The sequence below is a fragment of the Pseudochaenichthys georgianus genome, chromosome 2, assembly GCF_902827115.2.
Source record: "Pseudochaenichthys georgianus chromosome 2, fPseGeo1.2, whole genome shotgun sequence".
Classification (NCBI taxonomy): domain Eukaryota; kingdom Metazoa; phylum Chordata; class Actinopteri; order Perciformes; family Channichthyidae; genus Pseudochaenichthys; species Pseudochaenichthys georgianus.
In genome coordinates, this window is record NC_047504.1 from 3,967,818 (window position 1) to 3,986,652 (window position 18,835).

General features: G+C 42.2%; 2 protein-coding genes across 4 annotated transcripts; one reads left to right on the top strand and one right to left on the bottom strand.

Annotated features, from left to right (window-relative positions):
* Positions 1-73: 73 nt before the first annotated feature.
* On the top strand, positions 74-9,558 carry LOC117458071 (gap junction gamma-1 protein-like). Of its 3 annotated transcripts, none has more exons than XM_034098327.2 (5): positions 74-346; positions 6,459-6,730; positions 6,817-7,042; positions 7,115-7,819; positions 8,019-9,558. In XM_034098327.2, exons 2-5 carry the CDS (start codon positions 6,491-6,493, stop codon positions 8,030-8,032), a joined length of 1,185 nt encoding a protein of 394 aa, XP_033954218.1. In that variant the 5' UTR covers positions 74-346; positions 6,459-6,490; the 3' UTR covers positions 8,033-9,558. The 3 variants fall into 3 exon arrangements, with proteins under 3 accessions (XP_033954218.1, XP_033954203.1, XP_033954212.1); XM_034098312.1 differs by lacking the exon at positions 74-346 and adding an exon at positions 2,742-3,004; XM_034098321.1 differs by lacking the exon at positions 74-346 and adding an exon at positions 3,011-3,161.
* A 90-nt stretch (positions 9,559-9,648) lies between these two features.
* inha (inhibin subunit alpha) lies at positions 9,649-16,830 on the bottom strand. Its single transcript, XM_034098338.1, has 3 exons — positions 16,779-16,830; positions 11,360-11,646; positions 9,649-10,697 (listed from the first exon to the last, which is right to left on the bottom strand). The coding sequence occupies exons 2-3, from the start codon at positions 11,637-11,639 to the stop codon at positions 9,970-9,972; spliced, it is 1,008 nt and encodes a 335-aa protein (XP_033954229.1). The 5' UTR covers positions 11,640-11,646; positions 16,779-16,830; the 3' UTR covers positions 9,649-9,969.
* Between the last annotated feature and the right edge of the window lie 2,005 nt (positions 16,831-18,835).

Here is an 18,835-nt window from a genome sequence, read left to right on the forward strand (position 1 = left end):
GTCTGCAGGGTAATTATTGCTACATTACTTCTGGCTGCAGTTAAAAGCTGCACCAGTGAAGGAATGCTAAAAGATCTGCAGCAGACGTCAGGGATGTTGGATCAAATGTATGGCCATGTCGTTACATAGCATTCTTTTTTGTTGTGCTCACTCAACACTCCCAGGCTCAGCTGTGCAAAGGTATGCTAACCCATTTCCCAGAGTAAATATTGCTTTAGCCACCTAGCTATTTAGTAGGCTACATGTGCTGTGCATATGCTCGTTGGAGACCTGGATCACCTTCAATTGCCCCCACGTGGCTGACAACCCCCCCGATCCTGACCTGGGAGCCGGTTTAAACACACAAGTGAGTTGTAATGTTATTCACATTCAGACGAGGAAAAAACAAGTGTGGTTAATTCTCTGTTACTCTTTCTGTTTCTTGCATCAGGTACAGAACAGCATTCTGGGAGCTAATACCGGATAGACTTTCTGAACATCTAAAAGTGTTGATACATCACAGCTCTTTCAGAGTAAAAGAACCAACTGAATTACAGGAAGTGTGCATAAAAAAAGCTTGTGATTAAGAACTCTTGTGCTGCTACCTTTCATGGGATTTTAGGATTACATTGAGCACATAAATCAGCAATAATAAGCGCTTGAATTGGTTAAAATTACTTTTAACCAGCCTCCCACACGGCACTTTCAATGAAAACTGTGATGGGGTTTTTGCAGAAACGAACATTTGAATTCGAACAATGAAGTCTATTTTTCAGGGGGAGGGGGAGGGGGAGCTGGAGATTAACTAAGTGCCTCAAAGTGCATTTTTATCCCCTAAAAAGTAGTTGCCATGAAATCAAAAAAGGGCAGGTACATAAAAGTGAGTTAATGGTGTGGTATATTACATCATTAATTACATTTTATGTTTCTGATATGGCATCTGGGACCATTTTCCTCACTCTCACGTGCCCAAATTACGCCATGCATTTCAACATTTTATTGTCCTTCCCCATGTGTTAATTGTTCATTTTCTGTCAATGCTTAAGAACCTCGTGCTTCCTGCCAGGTTGCCTTTTGTTTTTGGCCTAAACCACAGTAAAATTAATGAGGCTAGAAAGTCGGCATAAATCCCTGCACGTCATGAATGTAAGTCACACAGTTTTATGTCGAGGAGGAAATAAGCAATCGAGACTGATACCAAAACACATTTGTATTTTCAAGGATGTGCAGGTGGGGCAAAAACCAAAGGGCTTCATACCAGTGAGTCATTCATGCAATTAACATATGCACTGCAGGGGGGTAGGAAGGAATGTTGAGCCTCAACAGGGACCCCTTTTTTCATTTTGGATAAATTGCATAATCCTAGTGTCATTTCTCAGCGCTGATTGTCACACATTTCACTCGAGTGCCAAAATGAAAAGCTTCTCCCAGGAATCCACAAGTGAACATAAAAACGGCTGCGAGATGCCAAGAGAATAACAATTTGTGTGCGTGCATAAGTGAGGATAAATGGTGCAGGTGAATGAGTTCACGCCTGAGGAAGCTGGGATGCAGCCATGGTGATTTGGCTGGGCGAAGACATCTGGCCTTCCCACAAACGTTTGGGCTCCTCTGGTAACTCAGGAGCACTTCAGCTGCATGATGGCAAGAAATCTGTTGTTTGAGTCATCTAAAGTCTGTCAGTGGGCCTCTGCCTCTAAAGCTGCAGTCAGGCCAGTGGGATGCCAAACTGTGGGCCGCCGCCGATAGCACGGGGTCCTCTGCAAACATGGGAATGATTCGATTAAGGGGTTGCACTCTGTGTAGTTTTAAGCATATAAAGAGAAGAATTTAGCAGATGAAAAGGGCCAGTCCACTCATTGTATACATCAAAATCGCGCGCGTGTGACCATCCAATTGATATTGGAGAGTAAATATTAGAAACACATTGTGAAAATGAAGTTATAGTGGAGAGGTGCATAACAAACCCAAATATGCTCATAATATAACATATGTTAAGAAGAAATGGCACAATATTTGTTAAGATTGGTCTAAAGCTTTGAAATCTGGTGTGTGTGTGTGTATATATATATATATATATATATATCTATATATATATATATATATATATATATATATATATATATATATATCTTTTGGCAAATATTTAACAGTATAACTTTGCCAGTTTTGGCTCACACGAATGTCATATAGTGATAGTCAAGAGCCAGTGTCTTTGAAAGATAAAACCATTTTAGGAATTTATTTAAGCTGCATATGTGGCCAAAGCTTTGATATTCCACTTTGTATGAGCTTAATACTTGACTGTGCTCCTTGTTATTTCTGAGTAAGACATTTTTCTTATGTCTGGGCACATGGGGCTAGAGTATGCCAACCAAAACAAATCAAGACATTCTTCAGATGTGTGCTTTATGCAGCAACAATCCTGGAAGTTCAACAATATAGTAACATAAAACCATACCAATGTTACAATTCTAAGGAATCAATTAAAGAAGAATGAATAATATATTGAAATGTGTTAAACTGACATGGCTGTCTATTGTTGAGTACTATAGGCCTCATCAATACTTTCAAAAACAGCTATTTTAGTTGGAGAACATTTTTTATAATGACTTTAAGGAGGGCCTATTTGTGTATGTATTTAATTCCTATACTCTCCCTGAGTTTAAACTGTGGCACTTGCATAGCATCATCCTTTTATGAACCGTATAATATAGAGTGTTTTGTGGGGAGTGCAGAACGGTAGTCAGCGTCCCGGGGCTCAGGTTTCACGCGAAGGGCCTCCTCTTCTTGAATGGGGCCGAGTTAGGTGGAGGAGGTGTGGGAGGAGGACAGCAGGAGCCTGCGGGAACCACAGATCCTTCTCTTCCTTTGTCCTGCATGGGGTCAACACGGGCTGAATGGCTTCCTGCTGAAAGACTGGTTCGGACGCGGAAGCGCGCAGACGCCGATGAGAACGCGCACTAATCAGGAAAACCTGGTCGAGCAATTAAGGAGAGAAGCCGCGCGGAACGGAGCGCAAAAGGTGGGTGTTTGGTAGCGGGATAAGTTTGTTAAATCTGCTTGTTCCAAGCTTTTGAACCTGCTTTGAGTTTTGCCATCACGCTGCTGTGTTTTCAAGTCTGAATTTGCAAAGTGAGTTCCACGTAACGACTTTTGGAGTGTGCGCTTGCCGAAGAGCGGTGAGTCGAAGCTATTTTCGTCCGTTTTAAGCTAAAAGGAGAACATATTAACGTGTAAAACAGTTTGAAAACCACTGTTTGTTTCGCTTTAACATTGTATAACTTCTTACAGGTTGATACATTTCCAACAAACGACATGTAATATCATAGAATAAGACCTTCTTCATCGTGATGGCTAAAAACACTCACACCATCGACTAAGAGCATTGTTTTTTGTATTCCCCCACTAATTGTGGTTAACGTTCCAAACTTCTGTGTCTCTGACTCTGGGAAATGATGGCTTCATCTTCAGATTTTTGTTTGCCCACTGAAGCTTGGCAGCACTTTTTCCTACAGGAATGCCACAATTTCCAAAACAAGTCAGTCTGACTCAGCAAAGCGTGTTCATGGCTCCCAAGTTATGCAGCGGTGCTTTAAACTTCCTTTTGAAACTTTTTTTTACTGCCCATTTGGAAAACCAGCATTCTCCTCCTCTGGATGTCTTAACGTCACAAAGTGGTATTTGTTGACGCCACAGAAGAGGAGCATTTGTTGGAGCTGTGTTCTCCATGTGCTGCTCAGACTGCATGGAGATTTCATGTGCCCTCTGTCTGCTCTCTGAACCCTAAAAATCCAGTTCTCTGCTTTTGGTTAGGCAGGAATGCTCGCTTTGCTTTGTCCAGAACCTTTGCCCAAAAACTTCTCCAACCCCCTCCATCTCCTCCTCCCTCCATCTCCTCCTGACTCCTGAGGCAGAAAAGCTATTAAATCAGTTGAGCTTGGTTTAGCCCACATGAGCAAATGAGCTACTGTTTAGAAGCTGTCTTTGGTTAGCTGTTTGGAAGGGTGGCACTGCAGAAATGTTTGCATTTAGGAAACCAGTTTGTCCAAGTCAAATAGGTTCTTTGTCTTTCTTTGAGTGTGTTTATTTGAAGAGAAGCAGTGCTGGTATTTAACAGTGTGTTCACAAGGAGGGCTGTCTGAGTTTCATCTGATTTGTTCTGGCTTCTGTGGAAGAAGGCTACACCTCTGGAAACCTTTCACAGGCCAAACTCATAGTATGGAGCACCTGTTGTAGCCTAAAGAGTTTAAAACACGGTGAAAAATGAAGTCTGAAAGTACAGGAAGTTTCTTAGGGTGAATAGACTGAATATACATTTGTTCTGAGCAGACAAACGGTAAGAAATGTAACGCCCAAACTGAATATCTGTGAAATGTCATGTCATTTGAGAAAATGGTGTTATTTGTGATACATATCAATCCCTTTGACTGCAGTTGCTCATCATTCTGATGTAATATTGGACCAAATGCTGCTTGTATCCTGTATCTCGGCAGTGGCAAGTTACATCACATGTTGATTTTCCAGGTGACTGAAGTGCAGTGATAAATGTTTAAAGGTTGATAAAATGGCACCAACAGAAGTAGATGTCAAATTTGAAATGTTAGCGTCTTATTTTGGCAGCTCAGCATGCGTTTTGGTTGTACTGATATTAGACGACAATTAGTGGTTAGGCTGCTCAGGATTCATGACCGTAATGCCTCTAATTTTTCAAAAGATGCTTTTGGTCAGCACACATTTGTTTGGGGAATCAGGTCGTGTCCTCACAGCACAGATTGAAGGGGAGATGGCTGAATATTTGATTGAAAAAACAGGAAATCAAAAAAGTTGAACGAATGCTTTTTAAAGGGCCAATCTGCGTCACTCACTGTCAGGGCTTTTAAATGTTATCACTGTATGAGACAATACATGTTCTTTTGTGTTTTTTAAAGTGCTTTTTCCTTTATGTCACATGTAGGCTACTGAAACACCTCGGCCATGTACTTGTTCCCATCCCACACTTTATTCCAGGGTCATAAAGCTGTCTGTGTCCTCAAACTATTATCTATTCCCACCACCAAGAAACAACAGACACACGGAGGCACAAATGTTTTTTGTGTGGAGATAACAAGGATATGTGAATCTGGTTTTCTCAAAGCTTAACTGCTCTGTTCTCCATGAAGAAAACCTCCGACTTACTTTTAGATCTGAGAAGTGTCGAGGCCTGTAATTTTCAACGTCTGTTCCAGGCCAACTTTGGTGAGGCTTTTTTTTTTTTCTTCATATGAGGGTTACGATTTTGTCAGAATTTTTTTCTGCTCAGGCAAGTTGCTCAATCCCTTCTCCAAATTGCCACATTCAGATGCTAAGAAAGCGAGGGGATGAGTAACCCTGCGAGGGTGAACTCATCTTAGGAGGCATGCCTATGTATGCTTGTAAAGGCTATTTCAGTGAGTCATGAAAGCTGGTTATTGTCTTTGCAACAACCACTTTGCTGAAGGTTCTTGAGTTAATTTAGCTGTGTTATTCCACTGTTGCTGTTAAGAATTCAAGCTTTTCCTGTAAATGAAAAGCATTCTCTTATAATAGCTACTGAAAGTGACCAGTATTGTTCTTTTCTCCGTGTCACAGCTATGTAAAACGGAGGGTTTTTAAAGGGCTGGCAGTGTGCTAGAGAATACATTCCTCGCCCCATGCTCTGCTTCAGTATCATAAGCTCTCCTCACGGCTAGCTACATATTGCCAGTCGACACTTTGATGTTTGATTAAGCGGCTCCAGCTCAGCATGCCAAGGATCTGTAAGAATGTAGCTTCACCAAACCACTACCAGGGCTCTGACCGGCAGCACTGATCCCATGTCTGCTGTTTAGTTTCCGCATGGATACCTGCCCGTCTGTGTCTGATTAAACGAAAGCATGTGGCTCTGCTCATTCCTCAGCCCAGCGGTTGAGGTCGACCTAGAACACTCGCAGGGCGTCATTTAACCTTGTGTTCTTCAATGATTTTGTCGATGTGTCAACATGGTGGTGCGAACCCTTTCTGGTGCTTCAGTGGGGACTATTTGAGTCATGCCTTGAGACTTAAGTGTCAGATTTCATTCCATCAATCATTTGGACTAAAAACTGTAAAAATAGTTTAAAATGTCTCAATTTTCTCTCGTCAATGTTTTCAATGTCTTTTTTTTGACCATCCATCAAACCAAAAGAAAAATTTAACATTTAAAGAAATCCAGAAAATATTTATATGTTATAGCAGAGATTGGTAAATATTAGGCTGACATCATTTCTGTTTGACTAAATGTGAAATATTTTAAGATCAGACTTTGGATGTTGACTGACTAAATGTTGGTTATAGCTGTTTCCTAGTTAAATGTAGTTTGACTAGTCAAATGTAAACGTTTTGTTTGTGAGCAGAGGTTTGCAATTCAACCACAGGCCAAAACAGCTATAATTGCTCATTTGAATAACTGTTTTATTTCCTCCATTTCTTTTTCTTCCCAGAGCTCATTTAGCTCCCCGGTCACCTTGGCACCATGAGTTGGAGTTTCCTCACTCGTCTGCTGGATGAGATCTCCAACCACTCCACCTTCGTGGGAAAAATCTGGCTGACGGTGCTCATCATCTTCCGCATCGTGCTGACCGCCGTCGGAGGCGAGACCATCTACTACGATGAACAGAGTAAATTTGTGTGCAACACGCAGCAGCCCGGGTGTGAGAACGTGTGCTACGACGCGTTCGCTCCGCTCTCACACGTGCGATTCTGGATCTTCCAGGTGAGCTGCACTTCACATTTCAATAGAAGTTCTGTTTGAAACCGTACATGTGTCAGATGTGTGAACCGTGCACATGCTGGGTCCAGGTCATCTTGATCACCACGCCCACCATCATGTACCTGGGCTTCGCCATGCACAAGATCGCCCGTATGGACGACAGCGAGTACCGGCCCGTGCGCACCCAGAAGAAGAGGATGCCCATCGTCAGCCGCGGGGCCGTCCGGGACTACGAGGAGGCGGAGGACAACGGGGAGGAAGACCCCATGATCGCTGAGGAGATTGAACAAGACAAGCCTGAGAAAGTGGAAAAAAGTAAGGTGGCAGTTTAAGGAGCACTTTGTTCTAACTCTGAGTCAGATCCCAACCAGTGTCTTTATTTTCCAGCCTCGGAGAAAAAGCACGACGGCCGCCGGCGGATCCTGCGTGACGGCCTGATGAAAGTCTACGTGTGCCAGCTGATGTGGCGCACTTCTTTCGAGGTCGCCTTCCTCTTCGGCCAGTACATCCTCTACGGCTTCGAGGTGATCCCGTCCTACGTGTGCACCCGCTCGCCGTGCCCGCACACCGTGGACTGCTTTGTGTCCCGCCCCACAGAGAAGACCATCTTCCTGCTGGTGATGTACGTCGTGTCCTTCCTCTGCCTGCTCCTCACCATCTTTGAAATCATCCACTTGGGGATCGGCGGCATCCGAGACGCCTTCAGGAAGCGGGCCGCGCTCAGCTCGCGTACCCCCCTGCCATCGTCCTCGCGATCCGTGGCGACAGCTCCACCGGGATACCACACCACCATGAAGAAGGAGAAGAGGAAAGGAGAGCTGAAAGGAGAGCAGAAAGGAGAGCTGAGGGACTCCCCGGTGGTGGACTCCGGGCGGGAGAGCTTCGGGGACGAGGTGCAGTCGTCCAGAGAGCTGGAGAGGCTGCGGCGGCACCTGAAGCTGGCCCAGCAGCACCTGGACCTGGCCTACCAGGTGGACGAGGGGACCCCCTCCCGCAGCAGCAGCCCCGAGGTCCACGCGGCCGCACAGACCGCCGCCGAGCAGAACCGCCTCAACTTCGCCCAGGAGAAGCAGGGGCAGGCCAGCGAGAAAGGTCCCGTGGAAACTCCTTACTTAAGATTCACTACTTTTTTATGATTTTAAAATATCTGAAAAATATTTCTTTGCGTAATTTTTAGAACCCAGAATCAGTATAATCGATCAATCTAATTTACTGCCGCAAGTCAGCACAGCTTTTTTTTCAGTGAACATTCATGCTAAATATTCCCAATGTTTGTTTGCTCTTCTCCTAGGAATACATGCCTGAGCGTGCTTCCTGCCTCAAACGTCTGTTCTTACATTCCTACTGGCCTTAAACACATGGGGATGCACATATGGGAGTGCAGTCAGACCACTGAGGGAGACCAAATCGTGTGTGTGTGTGTGTGTGTGTGTGTGTGTGTGTGTGTGTGTGTGTGTGTGTGTGTGTGTGTGTGAAATGATGCCTTTCAGTATTAGTATGACAGAAAGAAAAGAAAATGCTGACCAAGCTGTGTTGTGACAAATGGTTAATCCCCACGACTCTAAACTTCAAAGTCTGCCACATCTCCAGTTTCTGCTCGCTGACCTACGTCCAAATCTTCACTGTGCCTTGGGCCTGCGCTTTGTCTGCACCCCGGTCTCTCGCCCACTCTGTTTTGGTGGCCTTTGCAATAATCTCCATCCAGTTCAGAACTCGTAAGAATTATCTGAAGCTTTAAACTCCTCTGGGCGAGTGTACTTTATGTTGTTGTCGTCCACACAAAAGCGAGGCTCTCTTTCTGTAAAATGTCTCACTTTGTCGAGACTTGTTGGCCTCAGAGATTTTTTTCCATCCACTTTCTGGAGCGTGTGCAGCAGCGTTTCCGTGCAACGAGGGCGGCTTAACCTGCCAAGTCATGTTTAATTTAAACAGATTTGATGTTAGGGATTATCAGTGTTTATCATACGCAAGTCACACCATTTCAGAAATATTTGATTAATATTGAAGCCTGTATATTTACTCCAATTGGCCAAAATGTTTACCTGGGAAATGCTTGAATTCTTTATCGACAGGAAATGTTCCATGGAATTTCCTAGAATATTTTTTTTTTGTACAACCAATTCATTTAAAACACTCCATTTATTTTACCAGAAGTTATTGTTAGTACTATTTCCTGACCAAAGCTGTAGAATATGTACCTTGTCTTTGTTTAGAAGTGTTGGCATCATGAATGCCACTTAATTCTTGGGTATTTAGTAACTCTGTTTCTTCCCTAAATGATGTAATTAGAAAAACAAATTGTCCTTAAATGCAGAAATGTGAAGAATATTACGTGAGTTTTCTTTTGCTAACCAGCTGGAAACATCTGTCTTCTGGGCTACCATCAACAATAATTGTCTCTCCTTGTCTTTTGAAATGTACATTCTTCTCTGGTGAGACATATTTTCCGACATGCACCACCACCCCTCTGTTTGTGCTGAAACACGGATGCTTTTATGTATCCTGGAGAAAGACACAACCCAGAGCTGCGTAAACTCATCGTGAGACTTTTGATCAATACTGTTCAGTTTGGACTTTCTCGTAGCCCGTCAGCTGGTTTTATGATCTTTGGCTGGAATAATGGATCTTGCCAAAGAAATGTTTAATGCTGTATTTTTGTAATCATCTCAATTCGGATTTTGCTACTTTTTTGCAAGGTACGACATTCCATTTTTGATCCTTTCTCCAATGGTTTATACTTTATTTTTTTTCTATTGCAAATGTTGTAGTTTTTGTAACTGTAGAGATTATTTTGTCTTCAGAGTAAATAAAATAAATATATTTGAACATTATGGCTTTTGCACTCTTTCTGTGGTAAAGTTGTGTAAATCCATCAGGAGCTTAAACATTTTAACTTGTGGTATAAGCAGAACACAACATGGTTAAATCAATGATTTATTAATAATAATAGAGAACAGAAGTCAGACTGGATATGAAGTAAAATGGTTTTTAAAAAATAGGCCGATACTGCCCTCTAAAGGTCGTATCCGAACACAATAAAAAAGCAATATAATGTTGGCCTTAAGGTATTTTACAGATTGTGGCTAAATACAAATAATGCTAGTAACACTCGTTTGTAAAATACGCCATTTAAAAGGAAAACTAATTGGTCTGATAACCCAAAATAACAATTATCTTTCAAAGACTGTAGAAAACAGGAAATATCCTTTTGTGTCATTTGGGTAAACTGGCCTTTTAAGATGTCACATACAAGTGCACTCTTCAGGCATGATGTTGGGCAGGGTCTCATAATTGAACGTGTACCCTCCGTCAGATGTTGTGGTGATCCTCAGGGACCTCATGGTCCCCGGCACCGGGGCGCAACACTGTTTGATCCCCAGCATGGTGGCGGTCCGACCCTCGGCTGAGCAGTTCCCCTGGCAGTAGTAGAAAGTGAGCGCCTTGGGGTGCACGATCCAGCTGTCCCAGCCCAGCTCCTCGAAGCTGATCTGGACCTCCGCTCTGGTGCAGTCGCCGAGTCGCTCCACAGAGGGTCTCTTGAGCAGCTCCACAGCAGCAGGAGACCAGGGGATGGTGACACTGCGGGGGGAGCGGGCAGGACCTCGAGGCTGAGCGTGGAGGTGGAGGAAGGGGGTGTAGTCTGGTTCACTGCTGCTGCACTGACAGGCTGGACAGCGGACCTGCAGCAGGAAGGGGCCCTCAGCCACAGAGGCCAGATTGTCTTGCTCCAGGTCAAAGGTCATCCACCCGTCTGAGCTCGTCTTTGAAGGAGCCTCCGCCGCCTGATGGAGCTGCTGAGCTGAAGTCACCATGAACAGCTGGGCGGAGGAGTTGGTTGCTCCTTCGCCTGCGTAGAACCAGAAGTGGGCAGACGTGACTGAAGTCTCTTGGCTGTTCATGGAGGGCTGGAAGTAATATGTGAAGTGGCTGCTGGCGGTTTCTGCAGAGTCAGATCTGGCACAGGATGAGTCTGCAAAGGAGATAAGACGGCAGTCAGGGACGTTTTATTGGGGCAATTTCGCCTTTTGTTGTCTGAACATCCTTCACAAACAGGAGGTCATAACCTAAGACCTTTTTTTACTGACCTCCACTGCTACGAAATGACACTCAAAATAGACACACCAACCAGAAAGAGACACTAAACATCTCCAAAGAGACATACACATCTAGAACGAGATGCAAAACAGCCATGAAAAGAAACTGTGAGGAGATACTCCCAAGAAAAGACACGAAGTAACTATAACGAGACTCAAAATGACTACAACTAGACACAAACCAAATCCAGATAGGCACAAACCAAATGGATTTGCTGCACTTTTAGTCCATTCTTATTCTCAAGCATCCTATAAGACATGAAGACTGAATATCTCAAATGTATTATCGTGTTAACTGGCCAGTTTTGTTGTGAAAAGAATATAATAAACAGTGCTAAATTGAAATGTCCATTGTGTTCGTTATAGAACTCGGGTCTGTATAATTTGAGTCTATACAAATCTGAATCTCTTCAATTCCTATTAGTTGACACAATTCCATGTTCTGAAATGAGGGAATTTTGGCGAGTGCAATTACATAAATAAGGTGTTAAAAGTTTTAGGAGCGTTATTCTTGTTAAAAAAACTGCATATTTCTCACCAGAATTTGGGAAGAGAATAATTTCAGATGTCTCCTGCGTCGGACTGCTTTGTTGCTGGACCCACGTTGTCCTGCTCGCCCTGAGGGCCCTTTGAGGTGCGGGGTCCCTATCTGGAGCCTGCACTGGGGTTAAAGGAGGCTCCTCCAGCCTGAGGCCCTCCAGGACCCGCACTCTGACCCAGGACAACACCTCTTCCCGGGACAAATCCTCTCCGCTGCATGCATGTCCCAGAATGTGGACCCACAGAGGGCCGAGGATGAAAAGAGCACAGGACACCATGACTGCACTGTATGAGAAAGGTGCAAAAAAGTCTGATTTATGGTCCAGTTAGCTCCAGAAAACCGATTCTCCTCTGTAACTTTCCTGATTCTCACACATTTGTTTGTCTCTGCAGATATCTGAGTCTGAGGGAAGTCTGTAAGCAAAGCATTCTGTTGCCAACACACAAATGGCAGATTGCAAAGAGTGGCCTTGGCGGGTGGGATGTTGCGTTATCTGTTTCACACCGTATCAGAGGACATTCCCTTCTGCTTGTTTTTGTTTTCTTTCTTTGTGTCCTGCAGCGTTATTAAATGCCACATTGTTCTTTATTAATGTAATGCACATGAGGGATCGTTTTAACATGACACAGTGCAGTTAGTGTCAAGTCACCAGAGCTGGATTTAGGGATGAGTAAATATGCCTCACTGTATTTAGTATTCCATAATCCTAATTATAAACATCATTGATTGACCTCCTGGTAAGTAATAGCTGGAGAGCAAACCTTTTAGGATGCAGAAGTGTCAGCTTTGCAAATTCTGACTTATCATAGCGCTCATATCTAACACACACCTGTGGTCACACGTATACTGTTAGGGAAACCTCTTTATCTGCCCGGCCTTGGATCCATGAATCGGTCCCAGAGAAAACGTTTAAACTGTTTTTGTTCCACATTTTTTACTCAGTACAAAGACCAGGTGTTACTACAAGCCTTATATTGAACTAACAAATTGTCTTTAGAGTTGGGTATTGCTATTCTAACGTTTTAATAGCATGTTGTGGTATTGTTAGAATGAAAATGACATCAGGACTGAGCATCCTCATCCTCCTCATTGTCATCAGTTTTTTCCTGATGTATTTGTGTTTAATTCCTGCCTGTAAACAAAAGCAGGATGACCTGCCTGCCTGGGAAGAAGAGCAGGAAACAACAAACTGGTGAGAAACACACTTTGTTTACTTCCTGTTTTGTTTTTGTTGTGATGTTAAAATGTTCGTTTTGACATGCTGAAAGGGACGCTAGTCTGACAGCAGCACAGGTTTCCCAAAGTTAGCAAACTCAGCAAAATATCTAAACGTGGCTACTGTTAGCTAACATTAGCCACTTAGCTAACTATATGATAAGTTACTGCAATCTTCAAAAGTGCTTAATAATATATGAGCACATCTGAAGCTCACAAACTAGCTTAATTTAATGTGGTTGTTTGTTTAGTTCTTATTGTCAAACTGTTTTTATATAGAGGCGAATAACAGGGAAAATACCATTAATGCTTTAAATAAGAAAACATTTTATACGTTTTGTAATACTTGTCTCTATGGATCAGTGTAAGCTACTAAAAGTTAATGTCGATGTGTTTAAATTATGTATTATTGTTATAGCTGTGATGCTTCTGGTCATAATTGTCAGTGTGTAATGTTTAATCTGACCATTACCTGTCTTCACCACAGGAGGGCGACAAAGTACTACATCAGTGTGTGTTTTTTGACAGTTCATTTTTTGGCCAATACAGCACAGATCATGGCAGTGAGTGGGTTCCTTCAGATAATGTGGGATGTCTGTAATTTTGTATGCTTTCTGCTGTTCCACTCGAGGGTAAATTACAAATAAAAGCACTGTTTATTTGTTCAAATAACTGCATACTTTACAAGGACTAAAGGGGCGATTTTGGTTTCTTCTGTTTTTGTTATTTAATTTGATATAAACTGCAATCTTCTTTGGCTGGAGGACTTGTTGCCACAGCAACAGCTCCTCAAAGTCAAAGCAGCGAAAAGAAGGATAAAGTCAGTGTGATTTGAAGCGTGCCCGGGTCCTTCAAGTTCACTCATCCATTAACTCAGCTGAACGTGTCGTGGCACTTTCTCTCAGAGTCTCAGTGGATCAAGGTGCTCGGCTTGAACTGAGAAATGTATATACATACATGATATAAAGTTTAAAAAATGAAAGCTGTTACCTTTATATATTTAAAAAACAACGTTTACATAGTTGTAATGTTAATTTACTTTACATCCAAGGTGGGCCTGATGATGTTAAAGTAGATCCTAATTCATTTTGAGTGTGTAAGATAGTGATTATTTAATTTTGGAGATGGTTTGTAATCTTGTTTCTATGATTTGCTTATTACAATGAAATGTATTGCCAATGTCCATATACTGGCTTATAAGATATGTTTATGAAAAGCTGTGAAAGAAGACATTAAACATAATTACAGCCATTATTTACTTGGGTGTGACCGTTGTTTATTTTTCACGCACGCCTGTATTGATTTGCATTTTATCACATGCAACTTTTCCCCATGTTTTTATTGTGTCAATATGATCCCTCAAGGATGTTTTTCATGCTTTGTATTTGCATACTGTCTGTTTATGTAGCACTGCCTGTCAGATGGATTAGCTCAGTGTGATAAAGAAGCCCTCAGAAAGCATGAGGTTGTGAGTTCAACTCCCACAGTGTGCAGCGTATGGTAGAGAGCCTATCATGTCATTTTAAACTGCCCGATCAACTTGTTTTATGGATTTTAAACTTTCTAACTAATAGAGAGCAGAAGGTGTCTGTCAATGGACGCCTCTCTGACTCTGACTTCCACGGGCTCGCCTCAAGGATGCGTTCTTGGGCCCCTGCTTTTTATAATGTACACTGATAAATACCTGGTTAAATCCTCTGACGACCCCGCCCTCTTGTCCCTCCTTAGCGGCTCAGAATCAGAGGGTGCTCTTACCGATTTTATTTCCTGGTGTGACGACAGTTTTCTGGATTTAAATGTCACTCAAACCCAGGAATTGATCATTGATTTTAGACGTCACAAGGATGTTCCTAAGGAGTGCATCATACACAATGACAAGGTAGAAATTGTCACATCATATAAAAACTGGGGCACCCTTTTCGATGACCACCTCAAATTTGATGTGAATACTGAGTGTGTTGTGAAGCGGGGTCGACAGAGAATGCACCTTCTTCGCAAACTGAACTCTTTCTCTGTCAGGCCTTTCAGTCTGTCGTTTTTACCAAGCATTCATTGAGAGCCTTATTTGTTTTTCTTGTATCTGCTGGTTCCATAGCCTCACGCTGAAAGACAGGAACAGCCTTGTTAAAACCTGCTCCAAGATCATCGGCGTGAAACAGAGAGACTTAAATTCCTCTGTAACCAACAGATTCTGGAAAGCCGAGCGCATTCTGAACTCTCCAGGTCGTGAACTTTCACATGAAGTTCGTCTGTTGCCATCAGGGCGTAGATATGCTCTGCCTGATCAAAGGACTAATCGCTTTTCAAAATCATTTATCCCTTCTGCACTCAAACTTTTTAAATTCTTGAAAGGCTTTTAACTTGATTATTTATTTATTATTGTGATGCTTTGAACTATTTACCGTGTAAATTGGAATGATCCACATCTGTGCTCCTGGGCGTATCTGTGTGTTTTCTTCTTGTATGTTCCTGCCTGTGTTCATGACATAAGCTGCTGCTCATAACCAAGACAGGAGGTTGAGGGTTCCATGCTTATCATTGGCAGGGACTTTTAAGGTCAAGCACCCGATGTAATGAATTCATAGAAGCAAAGAGAACAGTTTCACACTAACATCTGGTGGTGGTGCAATTCCGTTACATACTATACTATGACTTTCTTCACATTGACTTTGTTTCACAACCCCTACCAAGAGACAGTCTCTACCAGAAAGGTGACAGAGTGCTCAGGTCCTTTAGCTCAGAGCGATATGAGAAGGATCAGAAGACCAGAGGTTGTGAGTTTGATTCTTAGAGGGAGCAGTGATATTAAACATCCAGATTAAAGAAGAGCAGACTTTTACATTTACTTGTGTCCATGGTAACTGTTCTAGGCACAGCTTTATGACAAACTACGCAATTACTTTTTTTACATCTCCTTTTTGAAACAAAGTCTTGGACAGTTGGACAAAGACTGTCTCCGATCTGATAGCTCAGAGTGATGCTACGCGGCTCAGGTGAGCTGAGGTTTAAGGTTCGATCCCCATGAGGTGCAGGGGTCTTCTGGAGTCCAAGACCGGAAGTGTGGAATTAGATTACCAAATGAAAAAGCACTGTCCCAGGGCAAATGGCTGACTGGGATAAAGCACTGCCTTGAAGACTGGAGGCTGTGGGTTCAATCTTCTTTGTTTCCACTGGTTTTCAGGTAAAACATCCAAAATGGTGTGAAAAAAGCGTAGAGAAGAGTTTTTCATTTATAAATGTTGGTGGCACAACTGTATGACATACTTACAAGGATAGTTTTATTGGATGCACTGCACAATGACTTGTTCTATTTCCTTTTTTACATTTTCATTGTTACATAATTTACCAAACAACCTGAGACTTCCACAAATGAAATAGCTCAGTGGCATCCAACGCCGCTCAGGAGAGCAGGAGTCTTGGGTTTGAGTTTCATGCATTTTCACAGTCTAACCATCCACAGTAGATAATTAATGTAACAAATGATATGTACCAGTCACTGGTCAATTGGCTCAGAATTGAACAAAAAGAAGACAGGTTAGAAAGCCTGAGGTTGTGTGTTCGAGTCCTCGTGCGCAATAGTGATTTTTAAAGTGCTTTACTCAAAATGAAGAAGATAAATGCGCCCGGAGCACAGGTCTTCATGTACATGTGTTGGTGGCCGGATTGGGTCTGTTCTCGGCATTAAGGCGCCCGTGCCGAGTTCAGGTCCGCTGCTTAGCATGTACGGGGTTCGAGACTTTGAGTCGCTGAGTTAGGCAGGTAGTTCATAGTAGTAAGTATTCATAGATGTTACTAAAAGTGTTACAAGTAGATCCGTTTCTGAACACATTCAGGAGACTGATGCACCACAGGAGATTTAAATTATCTTAGTATTCAGGACAACAAACATGTTGGCACAGAAAGCTTTTAAATTAAAAAACATAAAAGGGAAACATTAAACTATATAAATACAATATACATGTAGTGTCTTACATAAAACAGTACTGTTTACGCTACGCCATTGTGAGGTTGTAAACACGGAAGTGGAACGTGACAAAAACACATTCAGACCTTTCTGATAAAAGTTAGCGTTACTGTGAGTAAACCTGACCCACGCGTAAAACAACAACACTGTCTACTAACAGTTTTTACGTACCAATGTTGACGGGATAGCAGGTTGTTTGTAGAGAAGGGAAAACGTCAACTAACAGTATTTACTTACCAATGTTGACGGGATATCAGAATGCAACAAGTTATTCCAGCTTCTCTGCACGATGAGACTTCCGGGGTGTTTCCTGCAGAGTGACTCTTTCCCTGCAGAGAGGCTCAGCTGCTGAACGCATCACATGTAAACAACGTAGTAAACTATAATCTTGTAGTTCTGCAGCAAAACTGTGGATTAAAAAGGGATAACAAGCAATGTATGGAAGATTCATGCAACGCTGACGCATGCGTAAAGTGGATAGATCGACAAATTACGCGCACCTTTACCTCGATGAAAAAACAGATAGGCAGTGAAAAGTAAATACATTTACTCAAGTATTGTACTTAAGTACTTAGGTACAATAGTGGTTCGATTTAATGCTACTTTATACTTATACTCCACTGCATTTCAGAGGCATATTGTTCTTTTTACTCCACTACTTTTATTTCAACACTCATAGTTACTTTGAAACACCTGATATGCTCACATGCAGTACAGTATTACTAATCTACACAGTATTTCTAGTAACTACATTTGGTCCACATTGACAAACTACAACACTAAAGTGCTCTTACATGTATAAAACAGGATAATATAACAACCATGATATATAATACTGTGAAAAGATCCATTCTGCATACTTTTAATACTTGAAGTACATATAACTAGCTATAACTGTTGTACTTTAAGACCATAGTATTTGTACTATTACTTATGTAAAAGATCTAAGTATTTCTCCCAGCACTGCAGATAGATCGTACAGTATCTAATGTGTAGCCCGGGTTTAAATAGCATCTGCCATATTTGATATATTCAAGCAGAGTATCTGTAATCATGCTTAAAGCCAAACTGTCTTCTGGTATACTTGTTGTGAACACTCCCTCCTTTTAAATGTGAGCATTTGTGACAAACATTTGTATCTGCAGCACACTCTTCTCAAACTAGTATTTTTATTTTCATTAGCTAAGCAACATTTCGATTAGTCAGATCTGAAAGACAGAATTAAAGGTATTTTGAAGAAGCCTGATACAGCAAGGCGTTACCAGGAAAGGTTTTAATTGGAATGAGGATATGTTAACGATACTTCATTTACTCAAACCTAAATATGTTGCCTTGTTTTCCCTGCAGTGGTTCATTTATTAGATTACTCGATTGCTGAAGAGCTACAATTGCACAGAAGCATATTTTGAGTAAACATGCTACATCATGCGACTGAACCTTGGATAACACAAAGGACGAAAGAGACACGTTATGTTAACTTAGGATATCTTCTTGCAGGCATCCAACTCTTTCTGAAGGACGAATCACAATCGCTCTATCAGGTATTACAGATAAATGGGATACATAGTGATTTTATGCTGATGCTTTTGACACTTTATGTGTTGCTTTCAAGAGGCTAGATTTGTCAAAAGCCTGAGTATAAAAAAGGGGAAGGATTTAACAAATGATTTGATAAGAACACTACAAATTGGCTTCAGGTGAATAAATGTATGACTCATGTTATCCTATTGTGTGTACTACAACTGTTCCAACCACTTATACTGCCTTGTAGTGTTATATCACTGCCTAGTGTATGAATCACTGTCCTGTCTTTATTCTTAGACTTTCTTTTTATAGCAACTCCAACTGTCACTCGCATGCTGTCTCTGCCTGTCTCTCTCACACACACACACACACACACACACACACACACACACACACACACACACACACACACACACACACACACACACACACACACACACACACATATATTGGTAGATAACATTATCTAAAAGGGTTGGAGTGTGGGAGCTTGCGTGCGTGCGTGCCTGTGTGTGTGTGTGTGTGCATGCCTGTGTGTGTGTGTGTGTGTGTGTGTGTGTGTGTGTGTGTGTGTGTGTGTGTGTGTGTGTGTGTGTGTGTGTGTGTGTGTGTGTGTGTGTGTGTGTGTGTGTGTGTGTGTGTGTGTGTGTGTGTGTGTGTGTGTGTGTGTGTGTGTGTGTGTGTGTGTGTGTGTGTGTGTGTGTGTGTGTGTGTGTGTGTGTGTGTGGGTCATACTTGGCAGCCCAAGAAATGTGACCTATCCGTGGTGC

Bases quoted from the DNA above. Each gene is read 5' to 3' on its own strand.
- LOC117458071 (XM_034098327.2), top strand. From the start codon at position 6,491: ATGAGTTGGAGTTTCCTCACTCGTCTGCTGGATGAGATCTCCAACCAC. The intron at 6,731-6,816 runs GTGAGCTGCACT...TGCTGGGTCCAG, and splicing joins TGCGATTCTGGATCTTCCAG to GTCATCTTGATCACCACGCC. The intron at 7,043-7,114 runs GTAAGGTGGCAG...TTTATTTTCCAG, and splicing joins GCCTGAGAAAGTGGAAAAAA to CCTCGGAGAAAAAGCACGAC.
- inha (XM_034098338.1), bottom strand. From the start codon at position 11,639: ATGGTGTCCTGTGCTCTTTTCATCCTCGGCCCTCTGTGGGTCCACATT. The intron at 10,698-11,359 runs GTGAGAAATATG...TCTCCTTTGCAG, and splicing joins TATTCTCTTCCCAAATTCTG to ACTCATCCTGTGCCAGATCT.